This window comes from Lutjanus erythropterus, chromosome 12 (genome assembly GCF_056507025.1).
Source record: "Lutjanus erythropterus isolate fLutEry1 chromosome 12, fLutEry1.hap2, whole genome shotgun sequence".
In the NCBI taxonomy this organism is placed as follows: domain Eukaryota; kingdom Metazoa; phylum Chordata; class Actinopteri; order Lutjaniformes; family Lutjanidae; genus Lutjanus; species Lutjanus erythropterus.
Window position 1 is genome coordinate 6,474,936 of NC_139328.1, and position 23,692 is coordinate 6,498,627.

General features: G+C 38.5%; 3 protein-coding genes across 3 annotated transcripts; all 3 read left to right on the forward strand.

The window, feature by feature from the left end:
• The first annotated feature begins 68 nt into the window (after window positions 1-68).
• rbp1.1 (retinol binding protein 1, cellular, tandem duplicate 1) lies at window positions 69-6,627 on the forward strand. The gene is made up of 4 exons (XM_084733255.1): window positions 69-240; window positions 1,049-1,227; window positions 2,647-2,748; window positions 5,890-6,627. The coding sequence occupies exons 1-4, from the start codon at window positions 168-170 to the stop codon at window positions 5,938-5,940; spliced, it is 405 nt and encodes a 134-aa protein (XP_084589381.1). The 5' UTR covers window positions 69-167; the 3' UTR covers window positions 5,941-6,627.
• Window positions 6,628-10,051: 3,424 nt separating this feature from the next.
• Window positions 10,052-13,342, forward strand: LOC146317477 (retinol-binding protein 2-like). The gene is made up of 4 exons (XM_084733254.1): window positions 10,052-10,216; window positions 11,484-11,662; window positions 12,911-13,012; window positions 13,169-13,342. Exons 1-4 carry the CDS (start codon window positions 10,144-10,146, stop codon window positions 13,220-13,222), a joined length of 408 nt encoding a protein of 135 aa, XP_084589380.1. The 5' UTR covers window positions 10,052-10,143; the 3' UTR covers window positions 13,223-13,342.
• Window positions 13,343-14,984: 1,642 nt separating this feature from the next.
• copb2 (COPI coat complex subunit beta 2) lies at window positions 14,985-23,138 on the forward strand. The gene is made up of 22 exons (XM_084732209.1): window positions 14,985-15,139; window positions 15,605-15,742; window positions 15,897-15,983; window positions 16,733-16,859; window positions 17,014-17,162; window positions 17,345-17,491; window positions 17,755-17,854; window positions 17,943-18,085; window positions 18,484-18,683; window positions 18,773-18,883; window positions 18,988-19,076; window positions 19,176-19,282; window positions 19,499-19,642; window positions 20,036-20,166; window positions 20,406-20,613; window positions 20,792-20,902; window positions 21,022-21,236; window positions 21,358-21,496; window positions 21,932-22,069; window positions 22,170-22,247; window positions 22,405-22,590; window positions 22,692-23,138. Exons 1-22 carry the CDS (start codon window positions 15,137-15,139, stop codon window positions 22,785-22,787), a joined length of 2,847 nt encoding a protein of 948 aa, XP_084588335.1. The 5' UTR covers window positions 14,985-15,136; the 3' UTR covers window positions 22,788-23,138.
• The last annotated feature ends 554 nt before the right edge of the window (window positions 23,139-23,692 follow it).

Here is a 23,692-nt window from a genome sequence, read left to right on the forward strand (position 1 = left end):
CCATAAAAAAAAAATGAAACCCCCTGCAGATAATCGGATTAAAGCGAGTTTAGTTCAAATTGAGGCTTTTTGACAGAAGGTTCTGCACTCGGTCACCGGTAGCCGTCCACAGCGGACACCCCTCATTCACTAGGAGTAAAGGAAACCATCAGAGAGACAGACCCAACATGCCTGCTGACTTGAATGGATATTGGAAAATGATTTCCAATGATAACTTCGAGGAGTACCTGAAGGCCCTCGGTGAGTTGAAATACACCTGGTGAAGGCATGGGAGCAAAGATATCATTAGATGACAAATATCAAGCTCTGAGTGTCAAATTTGAGATTATAAACCTGTAAATAATCCTCTGGTATTCAGGAAAATCCTAATACTTAAGATGTAATAGAGTGAGATTGCAGCCATACAGTTTTGTTTCTTATCTTACTTTGTATCAGTACAATAGTGAGAGAAATGCAGATTTGTTATGATATTTAATATCTTCCAAGTACTTTTGTGTATTAACTAAAGCTTTTGTCAGGAATATCTGTAAGTTTATTTCACCCCAAAATCAAAAATATGTATTTATCGCCCGACCTGAAGTGCTATTTATCCTTCTAGATTGCTTTGGCGCTGAGTTTTGCAGATATCGGACATAGAGATGTCTGCCTTCTCTTGAATACAATGGAACTAGATTAGACCCAGCTTGTGGTCCTTAAAGCACCAAAATAAAAATACAATTGAAAAACTCAACAGCAGCATCTCCTTCCAGAAATCATGACCTAGTTACGTATAATCCACAGACTTTGTTGGGAGCAGTTTCATGTAGGAACTATTTTGTTTCTACCAAAAGAGAAAAGCAGTTCCTACATGAAACTCACCAAAGCAAAGAATATCTGTTCATTTAACTCAAAAGAAACAAGTTGGATTAAAAGATATCACATAAACAATGTTCCTTCTAACTTTAAAAAAAAATCTGTCTATGCAGATGTGTCTGAAAGTGTATAAATGCACTAAAATGCTCTCCTTCTCTCCTTTTTCTTCGCCACTTTCCTCTGGGACCTGTCGCAGATGTGAACGTTGCCATCAGGAAAATCGCCACCTTGTTGAAGCCCGACAAGGACATCACCCACGAGGGGGACCACATAATCATCAAAACCCTCAGCACCTTCAAAAACTACAACATGGACTTCTACGTGGGCAAAGAGTTCGAGGAGGACCTGTCTGGAGTGGATGACAGGAAATGCATGGTGAGAATTTGAACCAAAACGCTCTTCATCTCCGTGGGGAAATTTCAGTCTCACAGCAGCAGAGATATGCATGGGATAGGGGGACAGGGATAGTAAATAAGGGGAAAAACTAGGCAATACAAGAAAAAAGAATAAAGCTTCTAGCAATACTAATGTTGCTGTGAGAACAGGGTTCATCAATATGCACGGTAAAGTACACTGGTGGACGCGAGGGGCTGCAGAGAAGGTGATTGCCCTCTAAGGTGCCCTACCAGCTCAGAAAACACAATAAAGGTGTATTTTCAGAGGACAAAATGTTACATATTGTCCTCAAGGGTGCCGTCCAGTGGAGAAAACCCAATGCAGTGCCATACTGAATCACATGCTACATGCTATAAAATGAGTTGGCCTCTATGTATAGTTAAAAGCTCCTGGTGTATTTTTATTACAGAGGTGTAGAAGTTGTTGTATCTGAAGTCACATAATAAAATGATTCTAGTCTAAACCAGGGATTGGAGATGTTGAACAATAAATGCATCACAAACTTTGGTGCACTGGTGCCATTTTATATATTTTTTCGCCCCTGTCCTGCAGAAAGAATGAGTCCAGCACCAGTAAAGAGTAAGCTAAAGTTTATGCAGAAGAAAAGTGAAAACAGTGCAAATAGTGCAAGAGACAGTATGCATCAATAGCGTGAAATACAAGTACAAAATGTGCAAAGTGTAAAAAAAAAAAACTGTGGTCCACATAGTGCACATATAAAAAGAGGGATGACTGTATACATGATGCATTACTTTTTTAAACTTTTGAGAAACCTGTCAAACCATTAACTTAAACTCCACAGTTAAATTACATTGCCGCAAGTGACGGCATTAACTCCCATTGGTGCAGGGCCTGTAGGTGTATAAACCGACTTTTCTCAGCGGCACCACTCCAAATTATAATGAGCATATGGTGTGGTGAAATTTGGCCGTTTTATGCAAAACTTTTCCACCTACTTAACAAAACTTCCCTCAGACTTTTCGCACTCTTGCCAATGAATTGATGTAATGAAGACTGATATCAGATACGACAGAGAGAGAACCGGGAGAGGCAAGAGTCAAGACTTGCGTTCATTTAATCAGATTGTGTCCCTGAATACTAAATAGGATCAAAGATTATCTGTGGCCCCCCCCCCTTGAAAAAGCCTTTTTGTATGCTGATTATAGATAAGCTATAAGCTGTTTGGAGGGTGGCTGAGAGAAAAGGGCCACGTGCATCAGTATGTGCAGATTTTATCGGAGTAATTATTTTTAAGAGGTGGTGGAGGAAGACTGAGCCTCCCACTCAGCATATATATATTTACATCTATTTGTTTATGTGGGAAAATATGCTTTCACGTTGTTAAATTTGAACATGCATTATAACCACATTTTCTCCCTGACCTGTGAACTCATGCAGACCACTATCACCTGGGAGGGGGACAAGCTGGTGTGTGTGCAGAAGGGCGAGATTGAAGGAAGAGGCTGGACCCACTGGGTGGACGGAGATGAGCTTCATCTGGTGAGAAAACATCGGCTCCCGCAATGAATATTAATGCATGCAATTTGGACACTTTAATCCAAAAACCAAAATGCCTCTCAGCGCTGTATGTGCGGTGCATATATTTCTATGTGTGGCTCAGTGGCTCCAGCACCAGTAACACCACATGTGTGCTGTGTGAGCTGCACGCACACCAAAGTTATTATAGTTTTTCATTAGTTTTTTTTAATTTTTATTTTGTTTTTAGTGGGTTTGCTTGTTAAAGTTTATTTTTATTGTTAAAAAGTGTTTGGTTTTAATTTAGTTTTTATTAGTTTCAGTATTAGACAGTCCCTCCAGGATTTCATGGGCTTTTTTTGAGAGTCGTTGCAGCCTAAAACACCTGATATCACGGCAGCTTTTCTGAAAAATTGTGATGCCTCTTACAGTGTTTGTAGGCATTTTTTGCAATTTAATTGCAGGAGTAAGTGTAAAATTGCACAAAAAAAAGTTAAGCAAAATATTTTTTTAAATCATAATATATAAAAGTGCACAGAGCATTGATAAATGTCATTAGCAGTGACAAACCCTGTATTGGTGGGACTCAGGGAAGCATTTGCAGAAAAGTTGCAGTGATTAGACAAAATTGAAATATTGTGCAAAATTCTCAGGGATTGGTTGAATATGTGGTAACTGTTGTACAGCTTCCTAGAGGAAGTGATTTTTTTTCTGTTAATATAATATGGGAGGTATTTGTCAGAGGCAAGATTTAAGAAGTTCACAGTATGCATCATGATATAAACACAGCTGACTCAGTCATGTCGACATCCCAGTCTCACTAACACACAAATACCTCCTCATGCCTGTTGTGCTGTTAATTTGACAAAATCGGCAAAACCTTAAACTGACAACATTTCCTGACGATTTTTTTTATTTATTTTAGTAATGTTCATAATTAAACAATATTGCTTCAGTTCTTGTTTTTTCCTTAAATTCTTATTTTAATATCAATTAACTCATTTTTTTTTCCACACTTAGTTTTGGCATTTATTTTAATTCTTAGTTAACTATAATAACCTTGATGCACGCTGGGAAAACTGTTCATGAAAGTGTGTGGACAATAAATGAAAATGTTTCTGCATGAGGAAATACTGTTAAAGTTACTGTTTTAAAGCTATTACAAGGAACCTCTGCATTGTCTTGCTTTTAGAGGCCCCTGTGGACAAAACTGATTGCATTTCCACTGCAATAACCACAAAATTGGTCAAACATATAAATAGCTAAAGAAAAACCTCCTCCTGCTTCTTTCTAACTTTCTAACATATTTCTCACTGGAACTTTAAAATTTTGTACCATGTACTCCACTAGACTTGTCTGTCAGCTTTAGTTACGGCCGTTTTCCATGCACCTCCCTCCCAGTGAGAACCATGTATCTCCAAATGTGTTGACGTTCAATGTTTGTGATAAACTGAAGGATTAAGTGCTCCTTTATGGGCTGAGAAAATTCTCCTACGTCTTATGATACATAAACTGTTTTAAAACCCTCTTGGATTAGCTGGAAAATGCTTTGTCACAAAGCTGAAAACAGGGCTGTTTTTCTGACACCATGAAAAGTTTTCTTATTTAAGAGATATGTGGTTCTCACAGGAGAGCCACAGACCATGATGCATTGTTGTAGATTAAACTAACAGTATATAAAGTAGTTAAAATGAGCTCAAACCTAAAGTGCAACATAGACATTAATAAAGCTGTAATATTAATCCAAGAACATCATATAAAGTAAAACACAGACAGGGACCATTTTACTGCCCACTATTCATAGTTAAAGTACATTTAGCTGATAATACCTCCATACTTAGGTCTTTTACTTGTAGTAAAGTATTTTCACAGTGTGATATTTGTACTTTTACTTAATTAAAGGATCTGAATATACTTCTTGCAGCACTGTCCAGCACATATGAACATCAGCGTCTACCATGTTATTATCTTGACTCTTTCAATCCGATGTCTGTTAGAGGGACTCCATTAACTTCTTTTTATTTAAAACACATCTCCTCTGCGAAACTCATAGTGAGGCCCAGTGTGGCCTGTAATGAAAGCATTAGCATCTGAAAAGACTTTAAAGTAATGACTCGCACATTACCATTTTCATTAGCTCAGCATTATCAGATTTCCCTCTCTGTGATTACTGCTATCAAAGCTAAGCAAAAATAATCTGCCAAATTATTTGGTTTAAGTGATGCCAGCAGATGTTTTCAATCAGCGGCCATGAAATTAGTTATTAGTTGGAAGCTCCCAAGAGCTGGAGGGTTTAAATGTAGACCTACAGTGGCCTCTGGTGGCAGAAAATACTTTGCAAGGTGAATGTATACTGGAAAACTTAGAAAACTTCAGAATACCCTTTACTATATCAACTTTTATATATGTTAACCTGACTCCAATATATCTTTATATGGTTTATTGAATATTGACATACAGTAAATCATTCACATCTCTACCGTGTAATAATCCCATGCAATTTACTGTATATTAATACTTATGTTTAAACTGTGCAATCATCCCATGCAATAATATGTATTCACACTGAAACCATCCTGTGAATTTGCTGCTTGCATCCTCTACAAACAAATCTCTCTATATATGTGCAATTATCCATTTTATAAGCCAATATTATTTAGATTTTAATGCTGCAAACCAGTGTAGTAAGTGTTCGATTATCCTGTACAATTATCTATATGTGAAAGGTGTATATGCAGTTAATACTTTGTATATATTGTTTTTATTTCATATTTCATATTTTAATTTTTATATTTTAGTCTGTTTATTTTATGTGTATTTATATTTAGCACATTTAACATAAATGCATTAAAATTACTGCATAAAATTAGGTTGAAGCCAAATATAAGGAAAAAAGTAAAGTGCAGATACTCAAAAAATGTACTTAAGTACAGTACTCAAGTAAATGTACTTCATTACTGTCCACCACTGGTAACGAGTGAATGTCCCCGGTGTGAGATCAATAAAGTCTATACAGTATTTAAGTGATTGTACAGTTTAGGGAAGAAAGCAGGGCTAATGATCGCTTATGACCTCCTGTTTGTCATCACCAATAGTCAAAACTGTGTCTGAGTCTGAGTCTGTTTAGGAAAATCTAAAAGCTTTCAATTCTTTTGTCCTCTGCAGGAGCTGAGAGCTGCAGGAGTCGTTTGCAAGCAGGTCTTCAAGAAGACCTAAGCTGTCTCTTATTGGACAAGACGGTGCCCCTGTCTGACACTGGCTCACAGAGACACACCAGGCACAATCCTATGTCTCTGACATACCAACCAACCTCCCTTCGGTCCATTCATACATCTCTACATAGGCCCATCTACCATTCTTTTCATGTATTTTTTCTATTTTTTGCCAACCATCATATCTGGCCAAAAATTTCATCAAGATTTTAGCCTTACTCTGCCAAAGCCACTTCATATACAACGCAATAAGGGGCAGGTCAGCATGTGTATCATGTAACATCACAAAATGCAATACTGTATATCTGTCTCAGGGTGGGTGCTCTTTTGATTTACAAGTTTAGATGTGTTGGACGCACACATACTGCTACTATAGATGTAGCTGATCTGATGGCTGAGCTGGATTGATAACTGCACTGAAGAGACCAGTGGGAAGAGACACAGCGAAGAAAAGAACAGAGAACAGTAATTAAAAGGGTTAATCCCACGCTGGTTCTCTTAACGAATGCTGTGCATGGAAAAAGATGAACACCTGAGTATGTTTGAGGGCTGAAAACTTGTTAGCTACTGATGTTTAGACTCCAGAATGGATATCAGATATGATGTGTGTATTTATCCCTCCCAATTTCTTTGGGACTGCGCCATTGATAGTAAAAATGAATCAATCAATAAAATAAATAGTACTCAATAATGTCGTTTGTCTTTTTCTGAATGGTTGGACCTGACATTGTTTTTGTGAACAGACTTGTTGGACAAGAAAACAGACACAGACACAACAGACAAACCATTGACATGACAGTAATGATAATTAGTGATTTTTATCAGTAGATAAAAAATAAATCCAATAAAATGCTCTAAAATAAAAGCATTATGTTGGTTATGACAGTCTAATGACAGCTTTATGTATAACCCTTCAAATAAAATGTTACCAAAGCTGAGTTTATCTAAAAAAGCCTTCACGCACAACGACTCTGAGGGCCTCTGCTTGAGAATTTAAGCGAGCGAAGTGAAGCCCGTGGAGCTTCAGCCAGACAACTCGAGGCACGCTGCGCTCTGAATCAGCTCATCTGTCAGCTCACTTTGTGCAGTGCCATTACCAACTGGGCAGTCTATATAAGCTGTCCAACTCACTTGCTCATTCTCCACTGCTTCCCGCTCGTCCTGCTGTTCAGCCTCCTGCTGCTTCATGTGCATTCACACCCCACCGCCACCCCAGCATCTACCTGCAGGCCCTGTTTATTTATGGTTCCCCGGGGGGCCGTTATTGATCTCTCCTTGCTCTTGCTTTGGCTGGTTAAAAAAATTATGCTCCCAGAGAGGGGTCGAAACAGAGTCTGGCGCCAGAGTAAATTATGCATTTGCATTTATTCTCAATAAAACGTTTCTACTAAGTGCAGGCAACGTCTGGCTGAAAGTCATGTGAACGGCTCCATACAGGAGAGGATTTTCCTGGACTTTTAATTTTAAAGCCCCCCTCTGCTCAAAAATGTGTTATTGTAACTTAACATGGGTGTTTGACCTTCGCTTCAACAAATGATGTACGTGCACTTGGAGTTGTTTTCGCTTTTATTTGTTGAGGGGGAAAGTTTCTCTTTGCTTAAATCTGATATGCTACTTAAGATCGTGATTTTGTGACATCATAACTAGCAAGCCAATCATGGTTCAATATGCAACTTATGGAAGTCTGACATGGAAACTCGAAATCTTCAGCACACATACTGTGTTACACACTGTGTAACAGTTCTGGTAAAAACTCACACTCAGATGCGGAGAACACACGGGAGGCAGAGGAAAACAGCCCTTATTTGAATCCAAACAGGTTAAACACAAACAAGGAGTCCAAAAAGGCGAACAAATCTGACAGGGAGTAGGCAAAAATAAATCCAAAAACAGGCAAAGTTCAAAATCCAGGGAAACCAACACAGAAAATGCGAGAAAGCTAGGTCACAGAGGAACAAAGACAACCTGCCAGAGACATGAAGAGCTGGTGGGAATATATACACAGGGCTGCCCAAGGGGATAATCAGGAGCAGGTGTGTAAGTGGCAGCAGGTGTGGCAGATGAAAGGCGGGAAAACACAGGAAACTGCAACGACACAAAAGGTTAGCATTTCAAAATAAAACAGGAAATAACAAAATCCAGAGTGATCCAAGTCCCACCCATTTATCGATCACTGGGAGCAGGAAAAGCTCTTTAGTCTGGGAATGGCAGACTCAGTCATGGATAACCATCATATAGACCCGGGTTCTCTGCAACCTTTACTTGCACACATTTGCTTTTTTGTGGATTTGACATCCATAACTAGCCAGGAGAGACTCAAGACCGGCCACCGGCAATATTTACAGGAGAAGATGCCAAGCCATAGATGTAAGCTATGATGCAAATTTTACTTGACAAAATACTTAGAACAAAGAAATTAGATGAGACAGGTGTGTAGGAGAGAGGAGAGGAGAGACCAAAAAATTGCAAAATGACTCCTGTCAAATTAGACACTGTCTAATTTGCGATACACAGACCTTCACTTGCCTGATGAAGGTAAGTATTAAAACATTTTGTCTATAGGCTACACATATTTCGAAATGGAGAATGTAAGAATCTCTTCAGTGCTACAATAAGGACAAATGAAATGTAAAATGTTCAAAAATAGTAACTGTTATTCATTTCCATATCATTTTTTGTCAAAGCCACAGGGAGCCACTTGAGAGGGGCAAAAAGAGCCACAAGTGACTCTGGAGCCTAGAAAACCCCAGAATAGACAATGTTGGAGAAACAAAAAGTAGCTCAACACACACACACACACACACACACACACACACACACACTCATATTGTGTGTTTGATTTTTGGACCAGAGCAGGTCAGTCCTCATTTAAGCAGCTCAAAGAGGCGTTTTAAGGAGAGGATAGGGAGCAGTTGTTGATGTGGAATCGTGATCATATTAAATTTCCAGGGAAATTTATGGTATTCAATTGCAGACATCTTGATTGCAAACCACAGGTGGTATTAATCAGAGAGCAGGTGATAAAGATCAGGAGGATTTAGTGGCATCGAGCGGTGTGCTGGATTCTCAGTGGCAGACTGGCAGATGGCCACTGATGACTACTATATAGAAAGATAATCAATAAGTGTAAACAAATTGAATGTCTAAAGCAAAATAAACGCTATCCAAAAATAGTATCAAACTTGGATTAGATTTTAAGAAAATATCAAGGATTAAAACTTTTGAAATAAGAATATTTAATTTATAATCTGTTTGGGAAAATAATGCATGCCTGATTTGGGGTTTTATCTCCCCCTAAAAAAGTATAATTTCCACATTAAAATCCAGATAAAGTCACAGTTGTATGCAAATTGGGCTAATTTCTAAGGTTTTCCTACTGAACAGCAGGTCTTACCTACCGCACTTCAAGTTTCTACATCGCACTTTTTTGTATAATTTGCAAATTGCACCAGGAATGACTGTAGCTGTGATGTCATGAATCAGACTTGTAGGTCCGCCCCTTAAAATCACAGTGAAGCTCAAACATTCAACTGTAGGACCAAGAAGAAAAACTTCAGACTTCAGTTTTAAGTTTAGTGGAACTTTTTTATTTTTGAGGGGGAAAAAATAAGCCACATTTCAGAAATTATTTGTTATATTTCCACAATATGTCACACATGCTGTTTTTTTTTTTTAACTTCTAGACCAGTTGAACTTTATTAACCTTCACGCTCAAAGTTCAGGTATTCTGGTTTAGTGTTTGAGTTTGCCATCGAAAAAGTAAAGATGGAAAAGAGAAAAGTGCAAATAAAGAGAACACACTGTTAGCAGACGTTACAAAATAGCTGCTCCTGTCTGTACATTGTACACTGACCATCACTTCAGTCTGTTCATGTGTATGTGAGCACACATGCATGTGGGAGGGAGTAGTGGTGTGTGTGTGGGCACCCTCATGCCCTTCGCAGCGTCCCCCAATGAGCGTGTAAAGGCTGAAAGAAAAGGGTGAGTCTTCCCCCTCCCCCTCCAAAACAACTGCCCCTGCCAATCCCCTTCCAGCTATAAACTCACTTATCAATAGTTTTCTGCCCTCATGCCCCCAGACTCAAATAAAAGCAGGACTCCCTGCACCTTCCCCCTCCTCTCCTCACACTGTCTAAAGTCTACACACACACACACACGCACACACACACACACACACACACACACCTCAGTGTCACCAGCTGCCACCATGCCTGCAGACTTCAATGGGAAGTGGATACTGGAAACCAGTGACAAATTTGAGGATTATTTGAAAGTGCTGAGTAAGAAACTTTTCCTTTTGCTCTGGGATGTCTTTGTTAAAGTAGAGTTACGGGGTGATGTGACGACTTGGTCGAGCTCAGTGAGTAACAGAAGCATCCAATTTCATGCTCTCTTGATCTTTGTGTGAAGAGACTGTTTCTGTCCTTGTGTTACTTTTTAATTTAATCCAACGCAAAAAGGATTTTCTGCAGCAGTTATTTCACCACAGATTATTGACTATACAATAACTATTTCTATTAGTAATTAAAAAGAAACAGCACTAAAAACAACTTTGCACACATGTCTAATGCAATATATTTTTGTGCATATATTCTGATATTTATGCTAAAGCTTTTTTCTACTAGTTTGCACTGAGATATTTAAATTTATTTTGTTACTTGTGTTATTTTTCCATTAATATATATTTCTCTCTTGTCACATTTTACATATATTACTGTGCACTGTAAAAAATAATGTGTTTTAGCTTGAAAAGTTAGAATCTGCACTGCCTCACAATTTTGCAGGAAATTTTGCAATGCAACAAAACAAAAAAAACTTTTCTATTCAGATAAACTTGACATTAATTCAGTTGTGCTGCAGAAAACATGCTCAATAAGCTGAACCAACAACTCTTCAGACACACAGATGAACATTATTAATAAATTAGATTTTCTGTTATATTTAAGTCATCATTTCAAAGGTTTTCAAGTTAGAAGAACTCCTGTTTGTGAGTTCTGAAGTGTTCAAGAAATAAATACTGCACATCTTAAGTTTAATTAACTTGATTAGATAAGACTTGTATGTTCACATTTAGTTACTGGAACAGGATTAGTTGATTCCTCTAAATTATTATTATTTTTTTATTTTTACAGTGTATTAACTGTTTCCATGTCTGGATAATCTGCTGCTGGAACACAAGAATTTCCCAATTTGGAATCAATAAAGTACATTATATCAATTTATCTGTTTATTTCAACTATGATGTGAAGTCAACTTCATTATTTTTTCGACTCTTGACAGAAAACAGGAGGGCTATCTGAGAACTGGAGAGCGCTCTAATCAAGCTTCTCTGATTTTTTTTTTCATCTCTCTACCTGATTTTATATTGTCTATGAATACATTAATTTATATCTTTTGTATATGTGTAAGCAAATAAAAAATATATAATAGAAGAGAGTGAAACTTCTACCCCTGTAGGGTAGATGAGGCAGTTTATTTACTACAATGTAGCTGCTCTGAAAACTATACGTCTAGATGTATAATGAAGTTTCTCTGTTCTGGTCTCAGATATCGACTTTGCTACAAGGAAAATTGCCATCTCCCTGTCTCAGACCAAAGTGGTGGTCCAAGATGGAGACAAGTTTGACTTCAAAACTCTGAGCACCCTGAGGAACTACGAGCTTGGATTCATTGTAGGGGTCGAGTTTGACGAGTACACCAAGGGACTGGACAACAGAAACGTCAAGGTGGGCTGACCTCACACACAGGGAGTCCTTGAATCCATTTTCTCTGTTGCTTATATGAACATGAGAGCAGTGTTATCTAAGTGTGTCCAGGGCAAAGATTGGTCTGTGGTATCAGTGCTGAAAACAGACACAACCAACACTGCAAAAAAAAAAAAAAAAAAAAAGGTTTTTGAACTTAAAAAAATTAGTGTCTGGGCTGTGTTAAATTTTTAAGTTGACTGAAAATGAGCAGTAATTTATTATTTAATTTTACTCACAGTGTTTTTATTATTGTGAAAACAAACAACCATGACTTATCTCAAAGCGTGTCAGAGATACGCAGCAAGTTTTCGTCATATGTGTCTCAGGAGACACAATGCATGCTGGGAAGTCTGCAATGTTTTATATGTTTCTTTAGAAACATAAATTGAGGAGTGGTTTGAACTCTGCACAGTGCATTCATTCAACTCATCATTGCAAGACAGAGGACTTTAAGTTAAAAGAATGTTTATAAATTCTGAAAATAAATACTAGACATTCTAAGTTAAATTAACTTGAATAAATAAAACTTGTATGTTTACATTAAGTTGAGAAAACATTTGTTGATTCCACTAAACTCCTGTATGATTTTTTTTTTTACAGTGTACATTGGTGTGCTGGTGATCAGAAGTCTAGAGAAAATGAGGCTCAAATATCTCGTTTACATCTTCAGCCTCTCATAATGTCGCTGACATCCGACTGCTTTGTTGCACAAAATGACTTTTGCCACTGGTGCATCAGATACCAACAGTCATTTCATCCGTACACTTTTGTTCATCAAGCCACAAGGAAAATGGGAAATGTTGTTGTGACAGTAAATTAAATTCATTTAATTAAATCCATAAAATAAATGAAAGTAATGGAAAAAATAAAGCAATGTATTTTCTACAGTCTAATCGAGTTCATTACATTATATTAAACTGGCTGTTATGTATTGATAGTCACTGTATGCTCAATTACCGTTAAAATTTGAGGCATCACACAGTTTATTAGTGATAAATTTCACTTCTGAGACTCCACAGAGCCCAACTGACTGATAAATTTGGTACATTTTCTGCCAAAAAAGGAGAGAAAATAGAATTAATCCACAAAAGAAGCTTGTTTCATTCAGTGATAATTACATATCAGAGTGAGGGCAGTGGTGGGAAATACTTTACTACTAGAATACATGATAGAGTTATGAATTAAATGAATTGTTTAATAATAAAAGCACTCCATGTTTTCATGCAGAGTCTGGTGACCTGGGAGGGGAACACGCTGGTGTGCACACAAAAAGGAGAGAAGGCCAACCGTGGCTGGAAACACTGGATCGAAGGAGACAAACTCTACCTGGTGGGTTGACGGTTTCTGTCATGATAATTAGATTTTGTGTCTGAACCAGAACATGGGCTGGATGTGGTTGTTGATTATGGTATAAGGACAGTTTTAACACGGTTACTAATTTCTTTCTAATTAAATGGTATTAACGGATTTGTTTTCCTCTCACAGGAGCTGACGTGTGAAGATGTAGTCTGTGTTCAGGTGTTCAAGAGAAAAGAATAAAAGGCACAATATCTGTTTTTGTTGTCATTTGCTCATTTAACAAGGTCTTTCTTTGCTCCCTAGTAACAGTATGTTTTTCTACTAGTGAACAAAATGAATAAAGGTGCTTTTCAGACATTATATTGTGTCGTGTATTAATAATATTATGAATTTAGTGTAAGGTTGTGTGTTTACGGTTGGTCTAACATCAGAAAAAGTAAAAGGCCCTTTAGACAGAGTAGTGATGTTATTTTACATAAGGTGGCGTGCATGAAAGTCAGACTAATCAGTATTTTTCTTTGTAAAACACCTGTAATTATCTTAACATACTTGTTCTTGAGTGAGTGTATCAGCAGGTCTGTGCAGCCACACCTTGCAAAAAAGACTAATTCACTGGCTTTTAGAGGACATAATCTAAAGTGGGGGGTTTTCATAAAACAATGCTTCAATCGCCATCTGCTGGAGATAAACTGGTACTACATTAAAGGTAAAATGAGACTATTTTCGCTCACTAACTCAGTACATGAGAGTAAACCAAAATAACTTATACAAACGTATACTAAAGTAGTGTGTAACCTTATCTGTAGAAGTTAATGTTACTGATAAACAAACATTAAACAAACTAGATTGGGGTGAATAATGAACAAAAAGAAAAATCATATTGCAAATATTTTGGCAGATTTTGTGATTGCAATATATTCACAGTTTAAGACAGGATTTAATTTTCACTGAAAAAAAGGTAAAATAATGATGTGATTTTTGTTGGGTCTGTACCAAACAAGCATCTGTAGAATAGATTTTGTAGGTCAGGGCGTCTCTGTAGCATCACAATGCTTCATTTACAGTATAATGGTATGTTGGTATGTTGTGGCACATTTTACCTTCATCAGAACGCTGCAGCTCCTGTGGTATAGATACTGTGATTCTGATAATACTCTGATTACTCGTTTAGCCCAAAACTAGATTATTTAAAACAACACATTTTATCTCTGTTTATATTCTAAAGTGACACTGTGTGCGTAAACCATGTGCAAAGTGTTTTTTCCTCTTCACTCTTGACTGTACTGTTGAAGGGGTACATGGTGTTTTGTAAAGTAACAACAAACAAACACATAAATACATAACAACAATATGACACCATAAAGATATTTCTTTTGCCCACCGGCTAAATGGCTAGTGAATTTTTAAATTTTACAAATTTTATAAGCCACTCAGTGGATTAGAATTGTTCTTATGTTGTTGTTGTTGTTTTGGCTGGTGAATGAAACAAGTCTACCAGACATAATAATAATAATAATAATAATAATAATAATAATAATAATAATAATAATAATAACAATAATAACAACACATTCAACACCCTGCATTTCACTATATTCTTGAAATTTATCTCTTTATTTAGATACATTTTTAGATATGGGAAAGTCCTTTTTCTGTGTGAATATGTCTCAGTTGTATCATTTAATTGGACCCAGACAACATATTAAATTTATTTAATTTACATTTATTGTAATTAATCAATTTATTTATTTGGCTTTCTTACTTTTTAAGATTGTTGTATTTGTTGGCTACATGTTAATCCCTCATTTGAACTGTATTTGCTCAGTTCTCTGAAGTTCTTAAGTTCGTTAAATTTGTATTTTCCAAATGTTCTTGCTATAATGGCATCTGAACTTTTCATGTAACCACCAATAACAACAAACTGTGCAGGTTTTCTTTTCCTGTCACCGTGGCAGTCCATCCCCTGTCGCAGTCTCAGCTGACCTTCATGTCACGTCACCACTTCCAACGCGCAACTCTCGCGAGATTGACTTTCAGGAAATTCCACGTCAGTATGCACTGCTCCGTTCACTGAAATCGCAACATTTGGACCCCGGATTGCATTTGTCCACAACACATTTATCTGATCTTATTGCGACAACACGGGGATAAAACATGGTAAGAGACGTTTAAATTAGATTCTCTTACGTTTTGTTTCCACACATGTCATCTGATTCATTTTTTAAAAGGGCCCTTCAGCTGTGTCAAACAATAATGCATCCTTGTAAATAGCTTAGCGGCTAACTAGCTTGAGTTAGCATGAAAGCTTGTAGCTAACGGTTATTAACATCTCCAACCATGGCTGATTGTGAGTTTTGTATGTGATTACAGTTGTTTTAAGTCAGTTGTCGAATTAAATATTATAAGACGTTCAAGTGTAGGATTATCAGAACCACTGGAATGTGTTTGACTCAATGTTAGCATGCTAACGGTTAGTTTGGCTTTACTACCTGTCCTACTATTCCGGGTTTTTATATTGACATTACAGAGATTTCACTGAACCGTTAAGTTCCCATTTAAAGAAACTCATATGAAGAGTTTGAACAGTAAAGGAAAAGACACTGATGTCCTTTGTCTTCTCAGCCTCTGAGGCTGGACATTAAGCGGAGGCTGACAGCCAGGTCTGACCGAGTGAAGAGTGTGGACCTTCACCCAACTGAGCCATGGATGCTAGCCAGTCTGTACAACGGCAGTGTCTGTGTGTGGAACCACGAAACACAGGTATGATCACAAATCGATAGATCATCCATACAAAGTTACACTGCTTAATAAAGAAAGACTGATGGCTAAACATCCGTGCTTAAATATGGGAGTTTATAAGTGATGATGCAGCAAACCATAACCAAGTCACTAATGTTCTTTTTTTTTTTTCCAGACTCTCGTCAAGACTTTTGAAGTATGTGATCTCCCTGTCAGAGCCTCGAAGTTTGTGGCAAGGAAGAACTGGGTCATCACTGGAGCGGTGAGTTACATCCAACTGTTTCAGTTGGGAACAGGGATGAAACAATTGCTGGTTTCAAAATGAACCAACCTGACAATTTGTCTTAGTGTTTAAAATTCGAATCATGAAAACCATGTTTGATAGAAGACATTTAGGTTTCATATGAATGTATGTGCAAAATGAACATAAACTGAAATGATAAAAACGTGTTTGATTATAGTGCTTTAAAAAAATGGGTTTGTTTTGCATCACTGAAAACACTGACATAGCAGAGGACATGATGTCATTTCAAATCATTGAGAGGTTTTCATTAAAAACGTTGTAAAATGTTCGCAGTTTGTGTGTCAGTACTTTGAATGTGTCTGATTTGTTGTGGTTGAAGTGTTATGTAGGCATGCGCAGTAAAATCAGTATTTTGTTATATTAATTATTTTTCTGATAATGAAATAATGCCAGTAAATATCAGCTATAGTAAGAAAGGATTTGACAGATTATGTCAAAGCATTTAATTTGATTTTTTAGTATAATCCAAAGTATATCTGGGAAGTCACTACATCTTAGTTTGTTTCTTACTGTCAGCTATGCATAAACTGCAGGTTATGAACTTCTTCATAAAATACAAATATCTGAAAGTATCAGTTATCTTATTGGTATCAGCTATGAGAAGCAGTTAATCATGGTTTATTGTATAAGCTTATTTATAAACCTATCGATCTATGTATTTAGCCATTATTCAAACAAAATCTCTCCTTTCTTATCTCCTTGCACAGGATGACATGCAGATCCGGGTGTTCAACTACAACACTTTGGAGCGGGTCCACATGTTTGAGGCCCACTCTGACTACATCCGATGTATCGCTGTCCATCCAACACAGCCCTACATCCTCACCAGCAGTGGTACGCTACTAAACTTATCATGTTTTGATTGGTAGCATACTAAACCCTTCTAATTTATTCATCACAGCACCCCAATATGTCTTTATACCATTGTCCTCAAACTCGTGTATTCTTCTGTGCTCACACACTTTCATGGATTTCTGTTTCTTTGTAGATGACATGTTGATCAAACTGTGGGACTGGGAAAAGAAGTGGTCCTGCAGCCAGGTGTTTGAGGGACACACTCACTATGTCATGCAGATTGTCATCAACCCCAAGGACAACAACCAGTTTGCCAGTGCTTCCCTGGACAGGACAATAAAGGTAGAGATCGCTTGTTACTTTTATTGCTGCTAATTTTATCTTATCATTGGCTGAGTACTGTCAGAAACCAAGACACTACTGCAGTACATCAGCTGTTGATTAAGGTCCTTCTTACCTTACACATACATGTAAATCAAGGTCTCATCCAGTGATTCTCTTTCATGTCCTCTGGGTAATTTCAGGTTTGGCAACTGGGCTCTTCGTCTCCTAATTTCACTTTGGAGGGTCATGAGAAAGGAGTCAATTGTATTGACTACTACAGCGGAGGAGACAAGCCCTACCTTATCTCAGGGGCTGATGACCGCCAAGTCAAGATCTGGGACTACCAGGTTAGAAAACTTTTCATTCATTACATTCACAGGAAGGTGAGAATGGGCCTCAGAACACTGAGCATGGAATTAACAAGCACTTAAGAAGGGTACAGGCTACTTTTCTGCTGAAAGTCTGTTGTGACATTATGTTTCATAAAAAGTCAAAGATTACAGCTTAGCACAAGAGTTGACAGTTGAAAGAATGTGTGTGTTTCTGTGAACACCCTTTAGCATTATGTGTATATATAAATGTTTCATCTGTCTCCTTTTGTGTGTTGTAGAATAAGACCTGTGTACAGACTCTGGAGGGCCACGCCCAGAATGTCTCTTGTGTCAGCTTCCACCCGGAGCTGCCCATCATCATCACTGGATCAGAGGACGGTGAGCAGGAATCCCCACTCATTCTCGCCCCTTTACACAAACATCTCATGGCTTAAATGATCATTTCTTCATCCTCCCTCCTCTGTAGGTACTGTTCGTATCTGGCACTCAAGCACTTATCGCCTGGAGAGCACCCTGAACTATGGCATGGAGAGGGTGTGGTGCGTGTGCGGCCTCAGGGGCTCCAACAATGTGGCGCTTGGCTATGACGAAGGCAGCATCATTATCAAGGTGAGCACATGACACACGACAATATGATAACATGACAATTTAACTTTAAAAAAAAAGAAAAATAATAAGGCAAATAGAATGCAAATAAATATAAGAAACAAAATTATACAAATCAGATCCGTTCATTAAATGAAATATTTAGGTTCACAGTTCAAAAATAGAAACCAAAATATATGTAAGACAAGTAGGGTGTATTTAGAGTTTTATAAACTCTGCTAGAGGAATTTTTCCATTTCATATTGTGATTTGCTACTTTGTAAAGGTTTGTAGCTTTGTCCTGATTTTTTTAAAAGAAACTTAGATTCACACTACAAAGCTTTCAGCACAATTTGGCTTGATTTGAAGTTATTAATTTGACCAGACTAAACTAAACAAATCTTTTACCCTCTGCTGTGTAGGTGGGTCGGGAGGAACCGGCCATGTCTATGGACACTAATGGAAAGATCATCTGGGCTAAACACAGTGAAATACAGCAAGCCAACCTGAAGGCCATGGGTGAAGCTGAGATCAAGGACGGAGAGAGGCTGCCACTGGCTGTCAAAGACATGGGCAGCTGTGAGATTTACCCCCAGACCATCCAGCATAACCCTAATGGAAGGTATGTGTCCACTTTGTTCTCGGTAGCCAGATTAAAGGTGAATTTACAATAAGACCTGTCATTCATTTATGCATTGTTGTGTTCACCAGGTTTGTTGTGGTGTGTGGAGACGGAGAATATATCATCTATACTGCCATGGCTCTGAGGAACAAGAGCTTTGGCTCAGCACAGGAGTTTGTGTGGGCACATGACTCATCTGAGTAAGTATGCTGTTTGAAATGGGTGAGATTCTCCCCTGCTCTCTACCTCTGTAACAGAAAATTGAGAGTTAACTGCTATGATCTCTCTTTTTTTTTAATAACAGATATGCCATCAGAGAAAGCACCAGTATCGTCAAAATCTTCAAAAACTTCAAAGAAAAGAAATCTTTTAAGCCTGACTTTGGAGCTGAAGGTAATGTTAACACTGTTGTTGTAAAGTGGACTTGTGGTGTTAAAAGTAGATATTTCCCACCGTCTTCCTCACTGCATCCATTTCCTTTCTTCGCTGCAGGGATCTATGGAGGTTTCCTGCTTGGGGTGAGGTCAGTGAATGGCCTGGCATTTTATGACTGGGAGAACACAGAGCTGATCCGTCGCATCGAGATCCAGCCTAAACACGTAAGAATGACTTACTTTTTATTTTTGATTTTGGTTCTAATCGCTGTATATGTCTGAAAATGTTGACCAAATTATTTGGATGTTTAGATTTTTGTGTAACAAAGTAACTACAAATGCAGTTTTGAGATTATGTATCTTGATCCTTAACAATAACTCTCTGTTTGTGTGTCATTGTCTTCTTCTGATTTTTTTCCCTCTTGTTCATAATTTGTCCAGATCTTCTGGTCAGACTCTGGTGAACTGGTCTGCATCGCTACAGAGGAGTCCTTCTTCATTCTGCGTTACATGGCAGATAAAGTAGCTGCGTCTCAAGAGAACAATGAAGGAGTGACTGAGGATGGTATTGAAGATGCCTTCGAGGTGGGTGTGGATGCACACACATCCCTTGTTAGGAGTGTGTTTTCTTGCTTTCAGGAGTTTTTTATTGATTGTCATTAATAAATAAAACAGTAATTATGCAAGGAAAGGAATTAGTTTTTGTCTTAGTAACACTTACTTGTCACAACGCATCCATTTACACAAACAAAAACAAACATACAGACAACGACAGCTGACCACAGAAGATAGATTCTCAATTATAGATGCATGGAAACACAGACAACAACACAGAGAAAATGTCCATAATATTTCTTAATAACAACAGAGAAAATAAGTAAAGTTAATAGTAAGTAGTTAGTAAGTATATTTGTGTTTTCTTGACTTAAAATCTGTACCTTACATTCATCACCTTTGTGTGGTATTTTTTATTTCCAGGTCCAGGGAGAGATCCAGGAAATTGTGAAGACAGGACTGTGGGTAGGAGACTGCTTCATCTACACCAGCTCTGTGAACAGACTCAACTACTATGTAGGAGGAGAGATTGTCACCATTGCTCACCTGGACAGGTACAAATACAGATGGATTAGCTTGAATTTAAATGGTTATTTAGTATTACTAATTAGTATTAGTATTTGAAGACTGTGATCACTGTGTTTAACTCTCAAGAAACTTTTAAACTTTATGTTTATAACAGTAATGCAGTAAGCCATTCACAGTTGTATTTAAAGTCTAAAAACAGCAGCTATGCTCTAAAGATTTGTTTGCTCGCTTCATCTTTTACACCCGCTGCCCTCTCTCCCTACAGAACCATGTACCTGCTGGGTTACATACCAAAAGATGACCGACTGTACTTGGGAGACAAGGAGCTCAACATTGTCAGCTACTCCCTGCTGGTCTCCGTCCTGGAGTACCAGACTGCTGTGATGAGGAGGGATTTTGGGATGGCTGACAAGGTGCTACCCACAATTCCCAAAGAGCAGCGAACCAGGGTGGCACATTTCCTGGAGAAACAGGTAAGAAAATACAGCAAGACTTGATTTCCTTTTTTGGTACCAGATTTGAAAGTGATGCGTTAAGTTGCTGTGTCATCACTAAATGACATTCTGATGGGTTTTTTTTTCTTAAATCCAAGACAAATGTACACTTTGTGCTTGTAGCATGCTCATGGATTGTGTGTCTTTCTCTCTTCAGGGTTTCAAGCAGCAGGCGTTGGCCGTGTCCACAGACCCAGAGCACAGGTTTGAGCTGGCACTGCAGCTTGGAGAGTTGAAGATCGCCTACCAGCTGGCTGTGGAGGCAGAGGTAAGAGCTTACTAGCTGGCTGGTTTTTGAGGCAAACTCACATCTTTTCCCCTTCTTTAAACACTGGCAGAGACTTGCCAGAGGTACCTTTCTAATATTTGTCATTCTAACCCCTGCAGTCGGAGCAGAAGTGGAAGCAGCTAGCGGAGCTGGCTATCAGTAAGTGCCAATTCGGCCTGGCCCAGGAGTGCCTGCACCACGCCCAGGATTACGGTGGCCTGCTCCTTCTCGCCACAGCCTCTGGTAATGCCACTATGGTGGGCAAGCTGGCTGAGGGGGCAGAGAGGGATGGCAAGAACAATGTGGCCTTCATGACCTACTTCCTGCAGGGGAAGTAAGTACCAGATATAAGAGATTGAAAGGCAGCAATGTTAGTGGATAGATTTAATGATTAGGTAGGTATTGATCGCATGGAATACGTGGCGACCTGTGTGACATATTGTCTTTTTTTACAGACTTGATCAGTGTTTGGAGCTTCTGATCAGGACAAACCGACTACCTGAAGCTGCCTTCTTGGCTCGCACTTACCTGCCCAGTCAGGTGTCCCGCGTGGTCAAATTGTGGAGGGAGAACCTGGCTAAGGTCAACCAGAAGGTCAGTTCTCTTGTCAGGATTATTGTTTATTAGAAGCAATTATACATTCCCCTTTGGGGGGGGGGGGGGGTGTTAAAGGGATAGTTCAGAATATTATAAGTGAGGTTAAATGAGGTACTGATCAGTCAGTGTATTAGCTTAAGTAGATGATGGTCAGCACGTCCCCAGTTTGGAGAAGCAGAGAGGGGCAACAGCATGGAGGCTAAGTAATCCACTGTTGTGGACAGGGTCAGCAGCAAAAGGTTTCAGGCACTTTAAAAAAAGGTTGGAGAGAGACATATTTGGCTTATATGACTATGGTTTCCCTCTGGCACTTCTGGACCGAAAGATTTCTATTTATCAGTTGTAGATTTTTCTCTTTAAAAGGGGAAAAAGAGTTCGAGCATCTGGATATTTCTTCTTGGCATGACGCATTGTAATGTATCTTAATTGCAGGCGGCAGAGTCCCTGGCAGACCCTACAGAGTACGAGAATCTGTTCCCTGGGCTGAAAGAAGCCTTCGCAGCTGAGCATTACCTCCGAGAGAGCTGCTTGGGCACCACTAGGCCTGCCAAAGATTATCCTCTTGTCACGGTGTGTGTTCTAAATGGACAAATAAGGTAGTAGCGAGGTAAAATTTTAATCATTGAATCTCAGTCCTCTCTAATGTATTTTTCACTCCAAAATATTTCAGCTCAATGAAGACAGGAATATTCTCGAGGAGGCTCAGGGATACGAGCCCAAAGGAACCTTCATTCCTCTTGTCTCCAAGGTTTGTCTGCAGTATCCAACATTTTCTTTGATCTAATAGTAACCCTAGTTGTGCCTGAGCTCGCTCTCCAATCCAAACTGTAAAAGTAGGATTTAAAGAAAAGGTTAAAGAAAATTCACTAGTATTTAAATTTAATTCCACTCACTTTTTCTGGCAGACACTGGATAGCGAGGAGGAGTTGGTGCCAGCAGCTTCTGTCGCTGCAGTAGCAGCAGCTGTGACTTCTTCACTGACTGAACCTGCTGCTCCTGCAGCATTGGGCAAAGAGGAGGAAGAAGAAGAGGAGGAGGAGGAGGAGGAGGAGGAGGAAGAGGAAATCCCTGCAGTCTCACAAAAAGATAAGGTTAGACTTGTCTTTTTTCTGTCTTAATATTTTGATTGGTGTGTTTATAATTGGATCATTTAAGAGAATAATAATTATCCTCTGCGTGTGTCTTTATGCAGACTCTGGACGAGCTGGAGGTGGACCTGGACAACATGGAGCTGGATGACATCGACACCACAGACGTTAACCTCGACGATGACTTTCTAGATGATTGAGACCCGCCTGACCACTCTGCTCCTCAGCACTCTTCAGAGTTTATTTAAAAACAAGAGAAAGAGACCAAACCCCTTTTCCCCCCTTTTTTGTATTTGTACGTAAAAATATTATATTGTCATGTCCGCTTATTGGAGTGACCGGATTTAAGTAGATGATGATGATATCAGTTACGTTTTATTCTCAGAAGAAAAGTAGACAGATCATGTCTATTCCAGACTCTCCATTTTGTACACGATTTATTGATTGTTTCACTAACTGTCCATTGAGTGATATATTTACTCTTTGCTTTGTGTTGTCTGTAATGGCAAAATGCATTCAGTCCAATAAACTGCGGTTGCTGTACATACTCACATTTGACTTTAGAGTCTTAAATACCACCCACTAAAACACAGTGACTGTAGTTAGACTGTAGTTTCAATATGTATCCCTGTGAGACAAGACTTTGGTTGTGAAGTGGAATGATTATTGCATTTTCTTCTAGTTTGGTGGTTCTCAACCTTTTTGAGTTGCAACCGTCCTGAAAAATCAGGTTGGTGTTTTTATGACCCCCTTGGGGTTCCCAGTCCCCAGGTTGAGGACCACTGTTCTAGTTAACAACATATAAACATGTTGCGAGTTCTGTCATCTAAATGTGAAGCCAAGCTCATGTCAGGGTTTTACTGTTAACCTCCAGGTGGTTATTGGAGGTGAACCACTAATTAGTCATGTTATTGTGCAAAGTCAAAATAGGCAGTAATATGTTGATGCTGACATGATAACTCAAATTATGTGTTTTGACTTGCTGATGGGGAAAAAACAGGCTTGATGTCAAATATGCTTGAAAATAGGTCATTCAGACTTTGTAACAGGTGTTTTTGCTTACTGTGTCTGATTAGACCTGTGCTCAGCAACCTTTAGTATCAAA

Excerpts from the sequence above, each read along its gene's own strand:
- rbp1.1 (XM_084733255.1), top strand. The coding sequence starts at position 168 with ATGCCTGCTGACTTGAATGGATATTGGAAAATGATTTCCAATGATAAC. Across the intron at positions 241-1,048 it reads GGAGTACCTGAAGGCCCTCG|ATGTGAACGTTGCCATCAGG; the intron begins GTGAGTTGAAAT and ends GACCTGTCGCAG. Across the intron at positions 1,228-2,646 it reads TGGATGACAGGAAATGCATG|ACCACTATCACCTGGGAGGG; the intron begins GTGAGAATTTGA and ends GAACTCATGCAG.
- LOC146317477 (XM_084733254.1), top strand. The coding sequence starts at position 10,144 with ATGCCTGCAGACTTCAATGGGAAGTGGATACTGGAAACCAGTGACAAA. Across the intron at positions 10,217-11,483 it reads GGATTATTTGAAAGTGCTGA|ATATCGACTTTGCTACAAGG; the intron begins GTAAGAAACTTT and ends TTCTGGTCTCAG. Across the intron at positions 11,663-12,910 it reads TGGACAACAGAAACGTCAAG|AGTCTGGTGACCTGGGAGGG; the intron begins GTGGGCTGACCT and ends GTTTTCATGCAG.
- copb2 (XM_084732209.1), top strand. Across the intron at positions 18,884-18,987 it reads TGGGCACATGACTCATCTGA|ATATGCCATCAGAGAAAGCA; the intron begins GTAAGTATGCTG and ends TTTTAATAACAG. Across the intron at positions 20,167-20,405 it reads ACCATTGCTCACCTGGACAG|AACCATGTACCTGCTGGGTT; the intron begins GTACAAATACAG and ends CTCTCCCTACAG.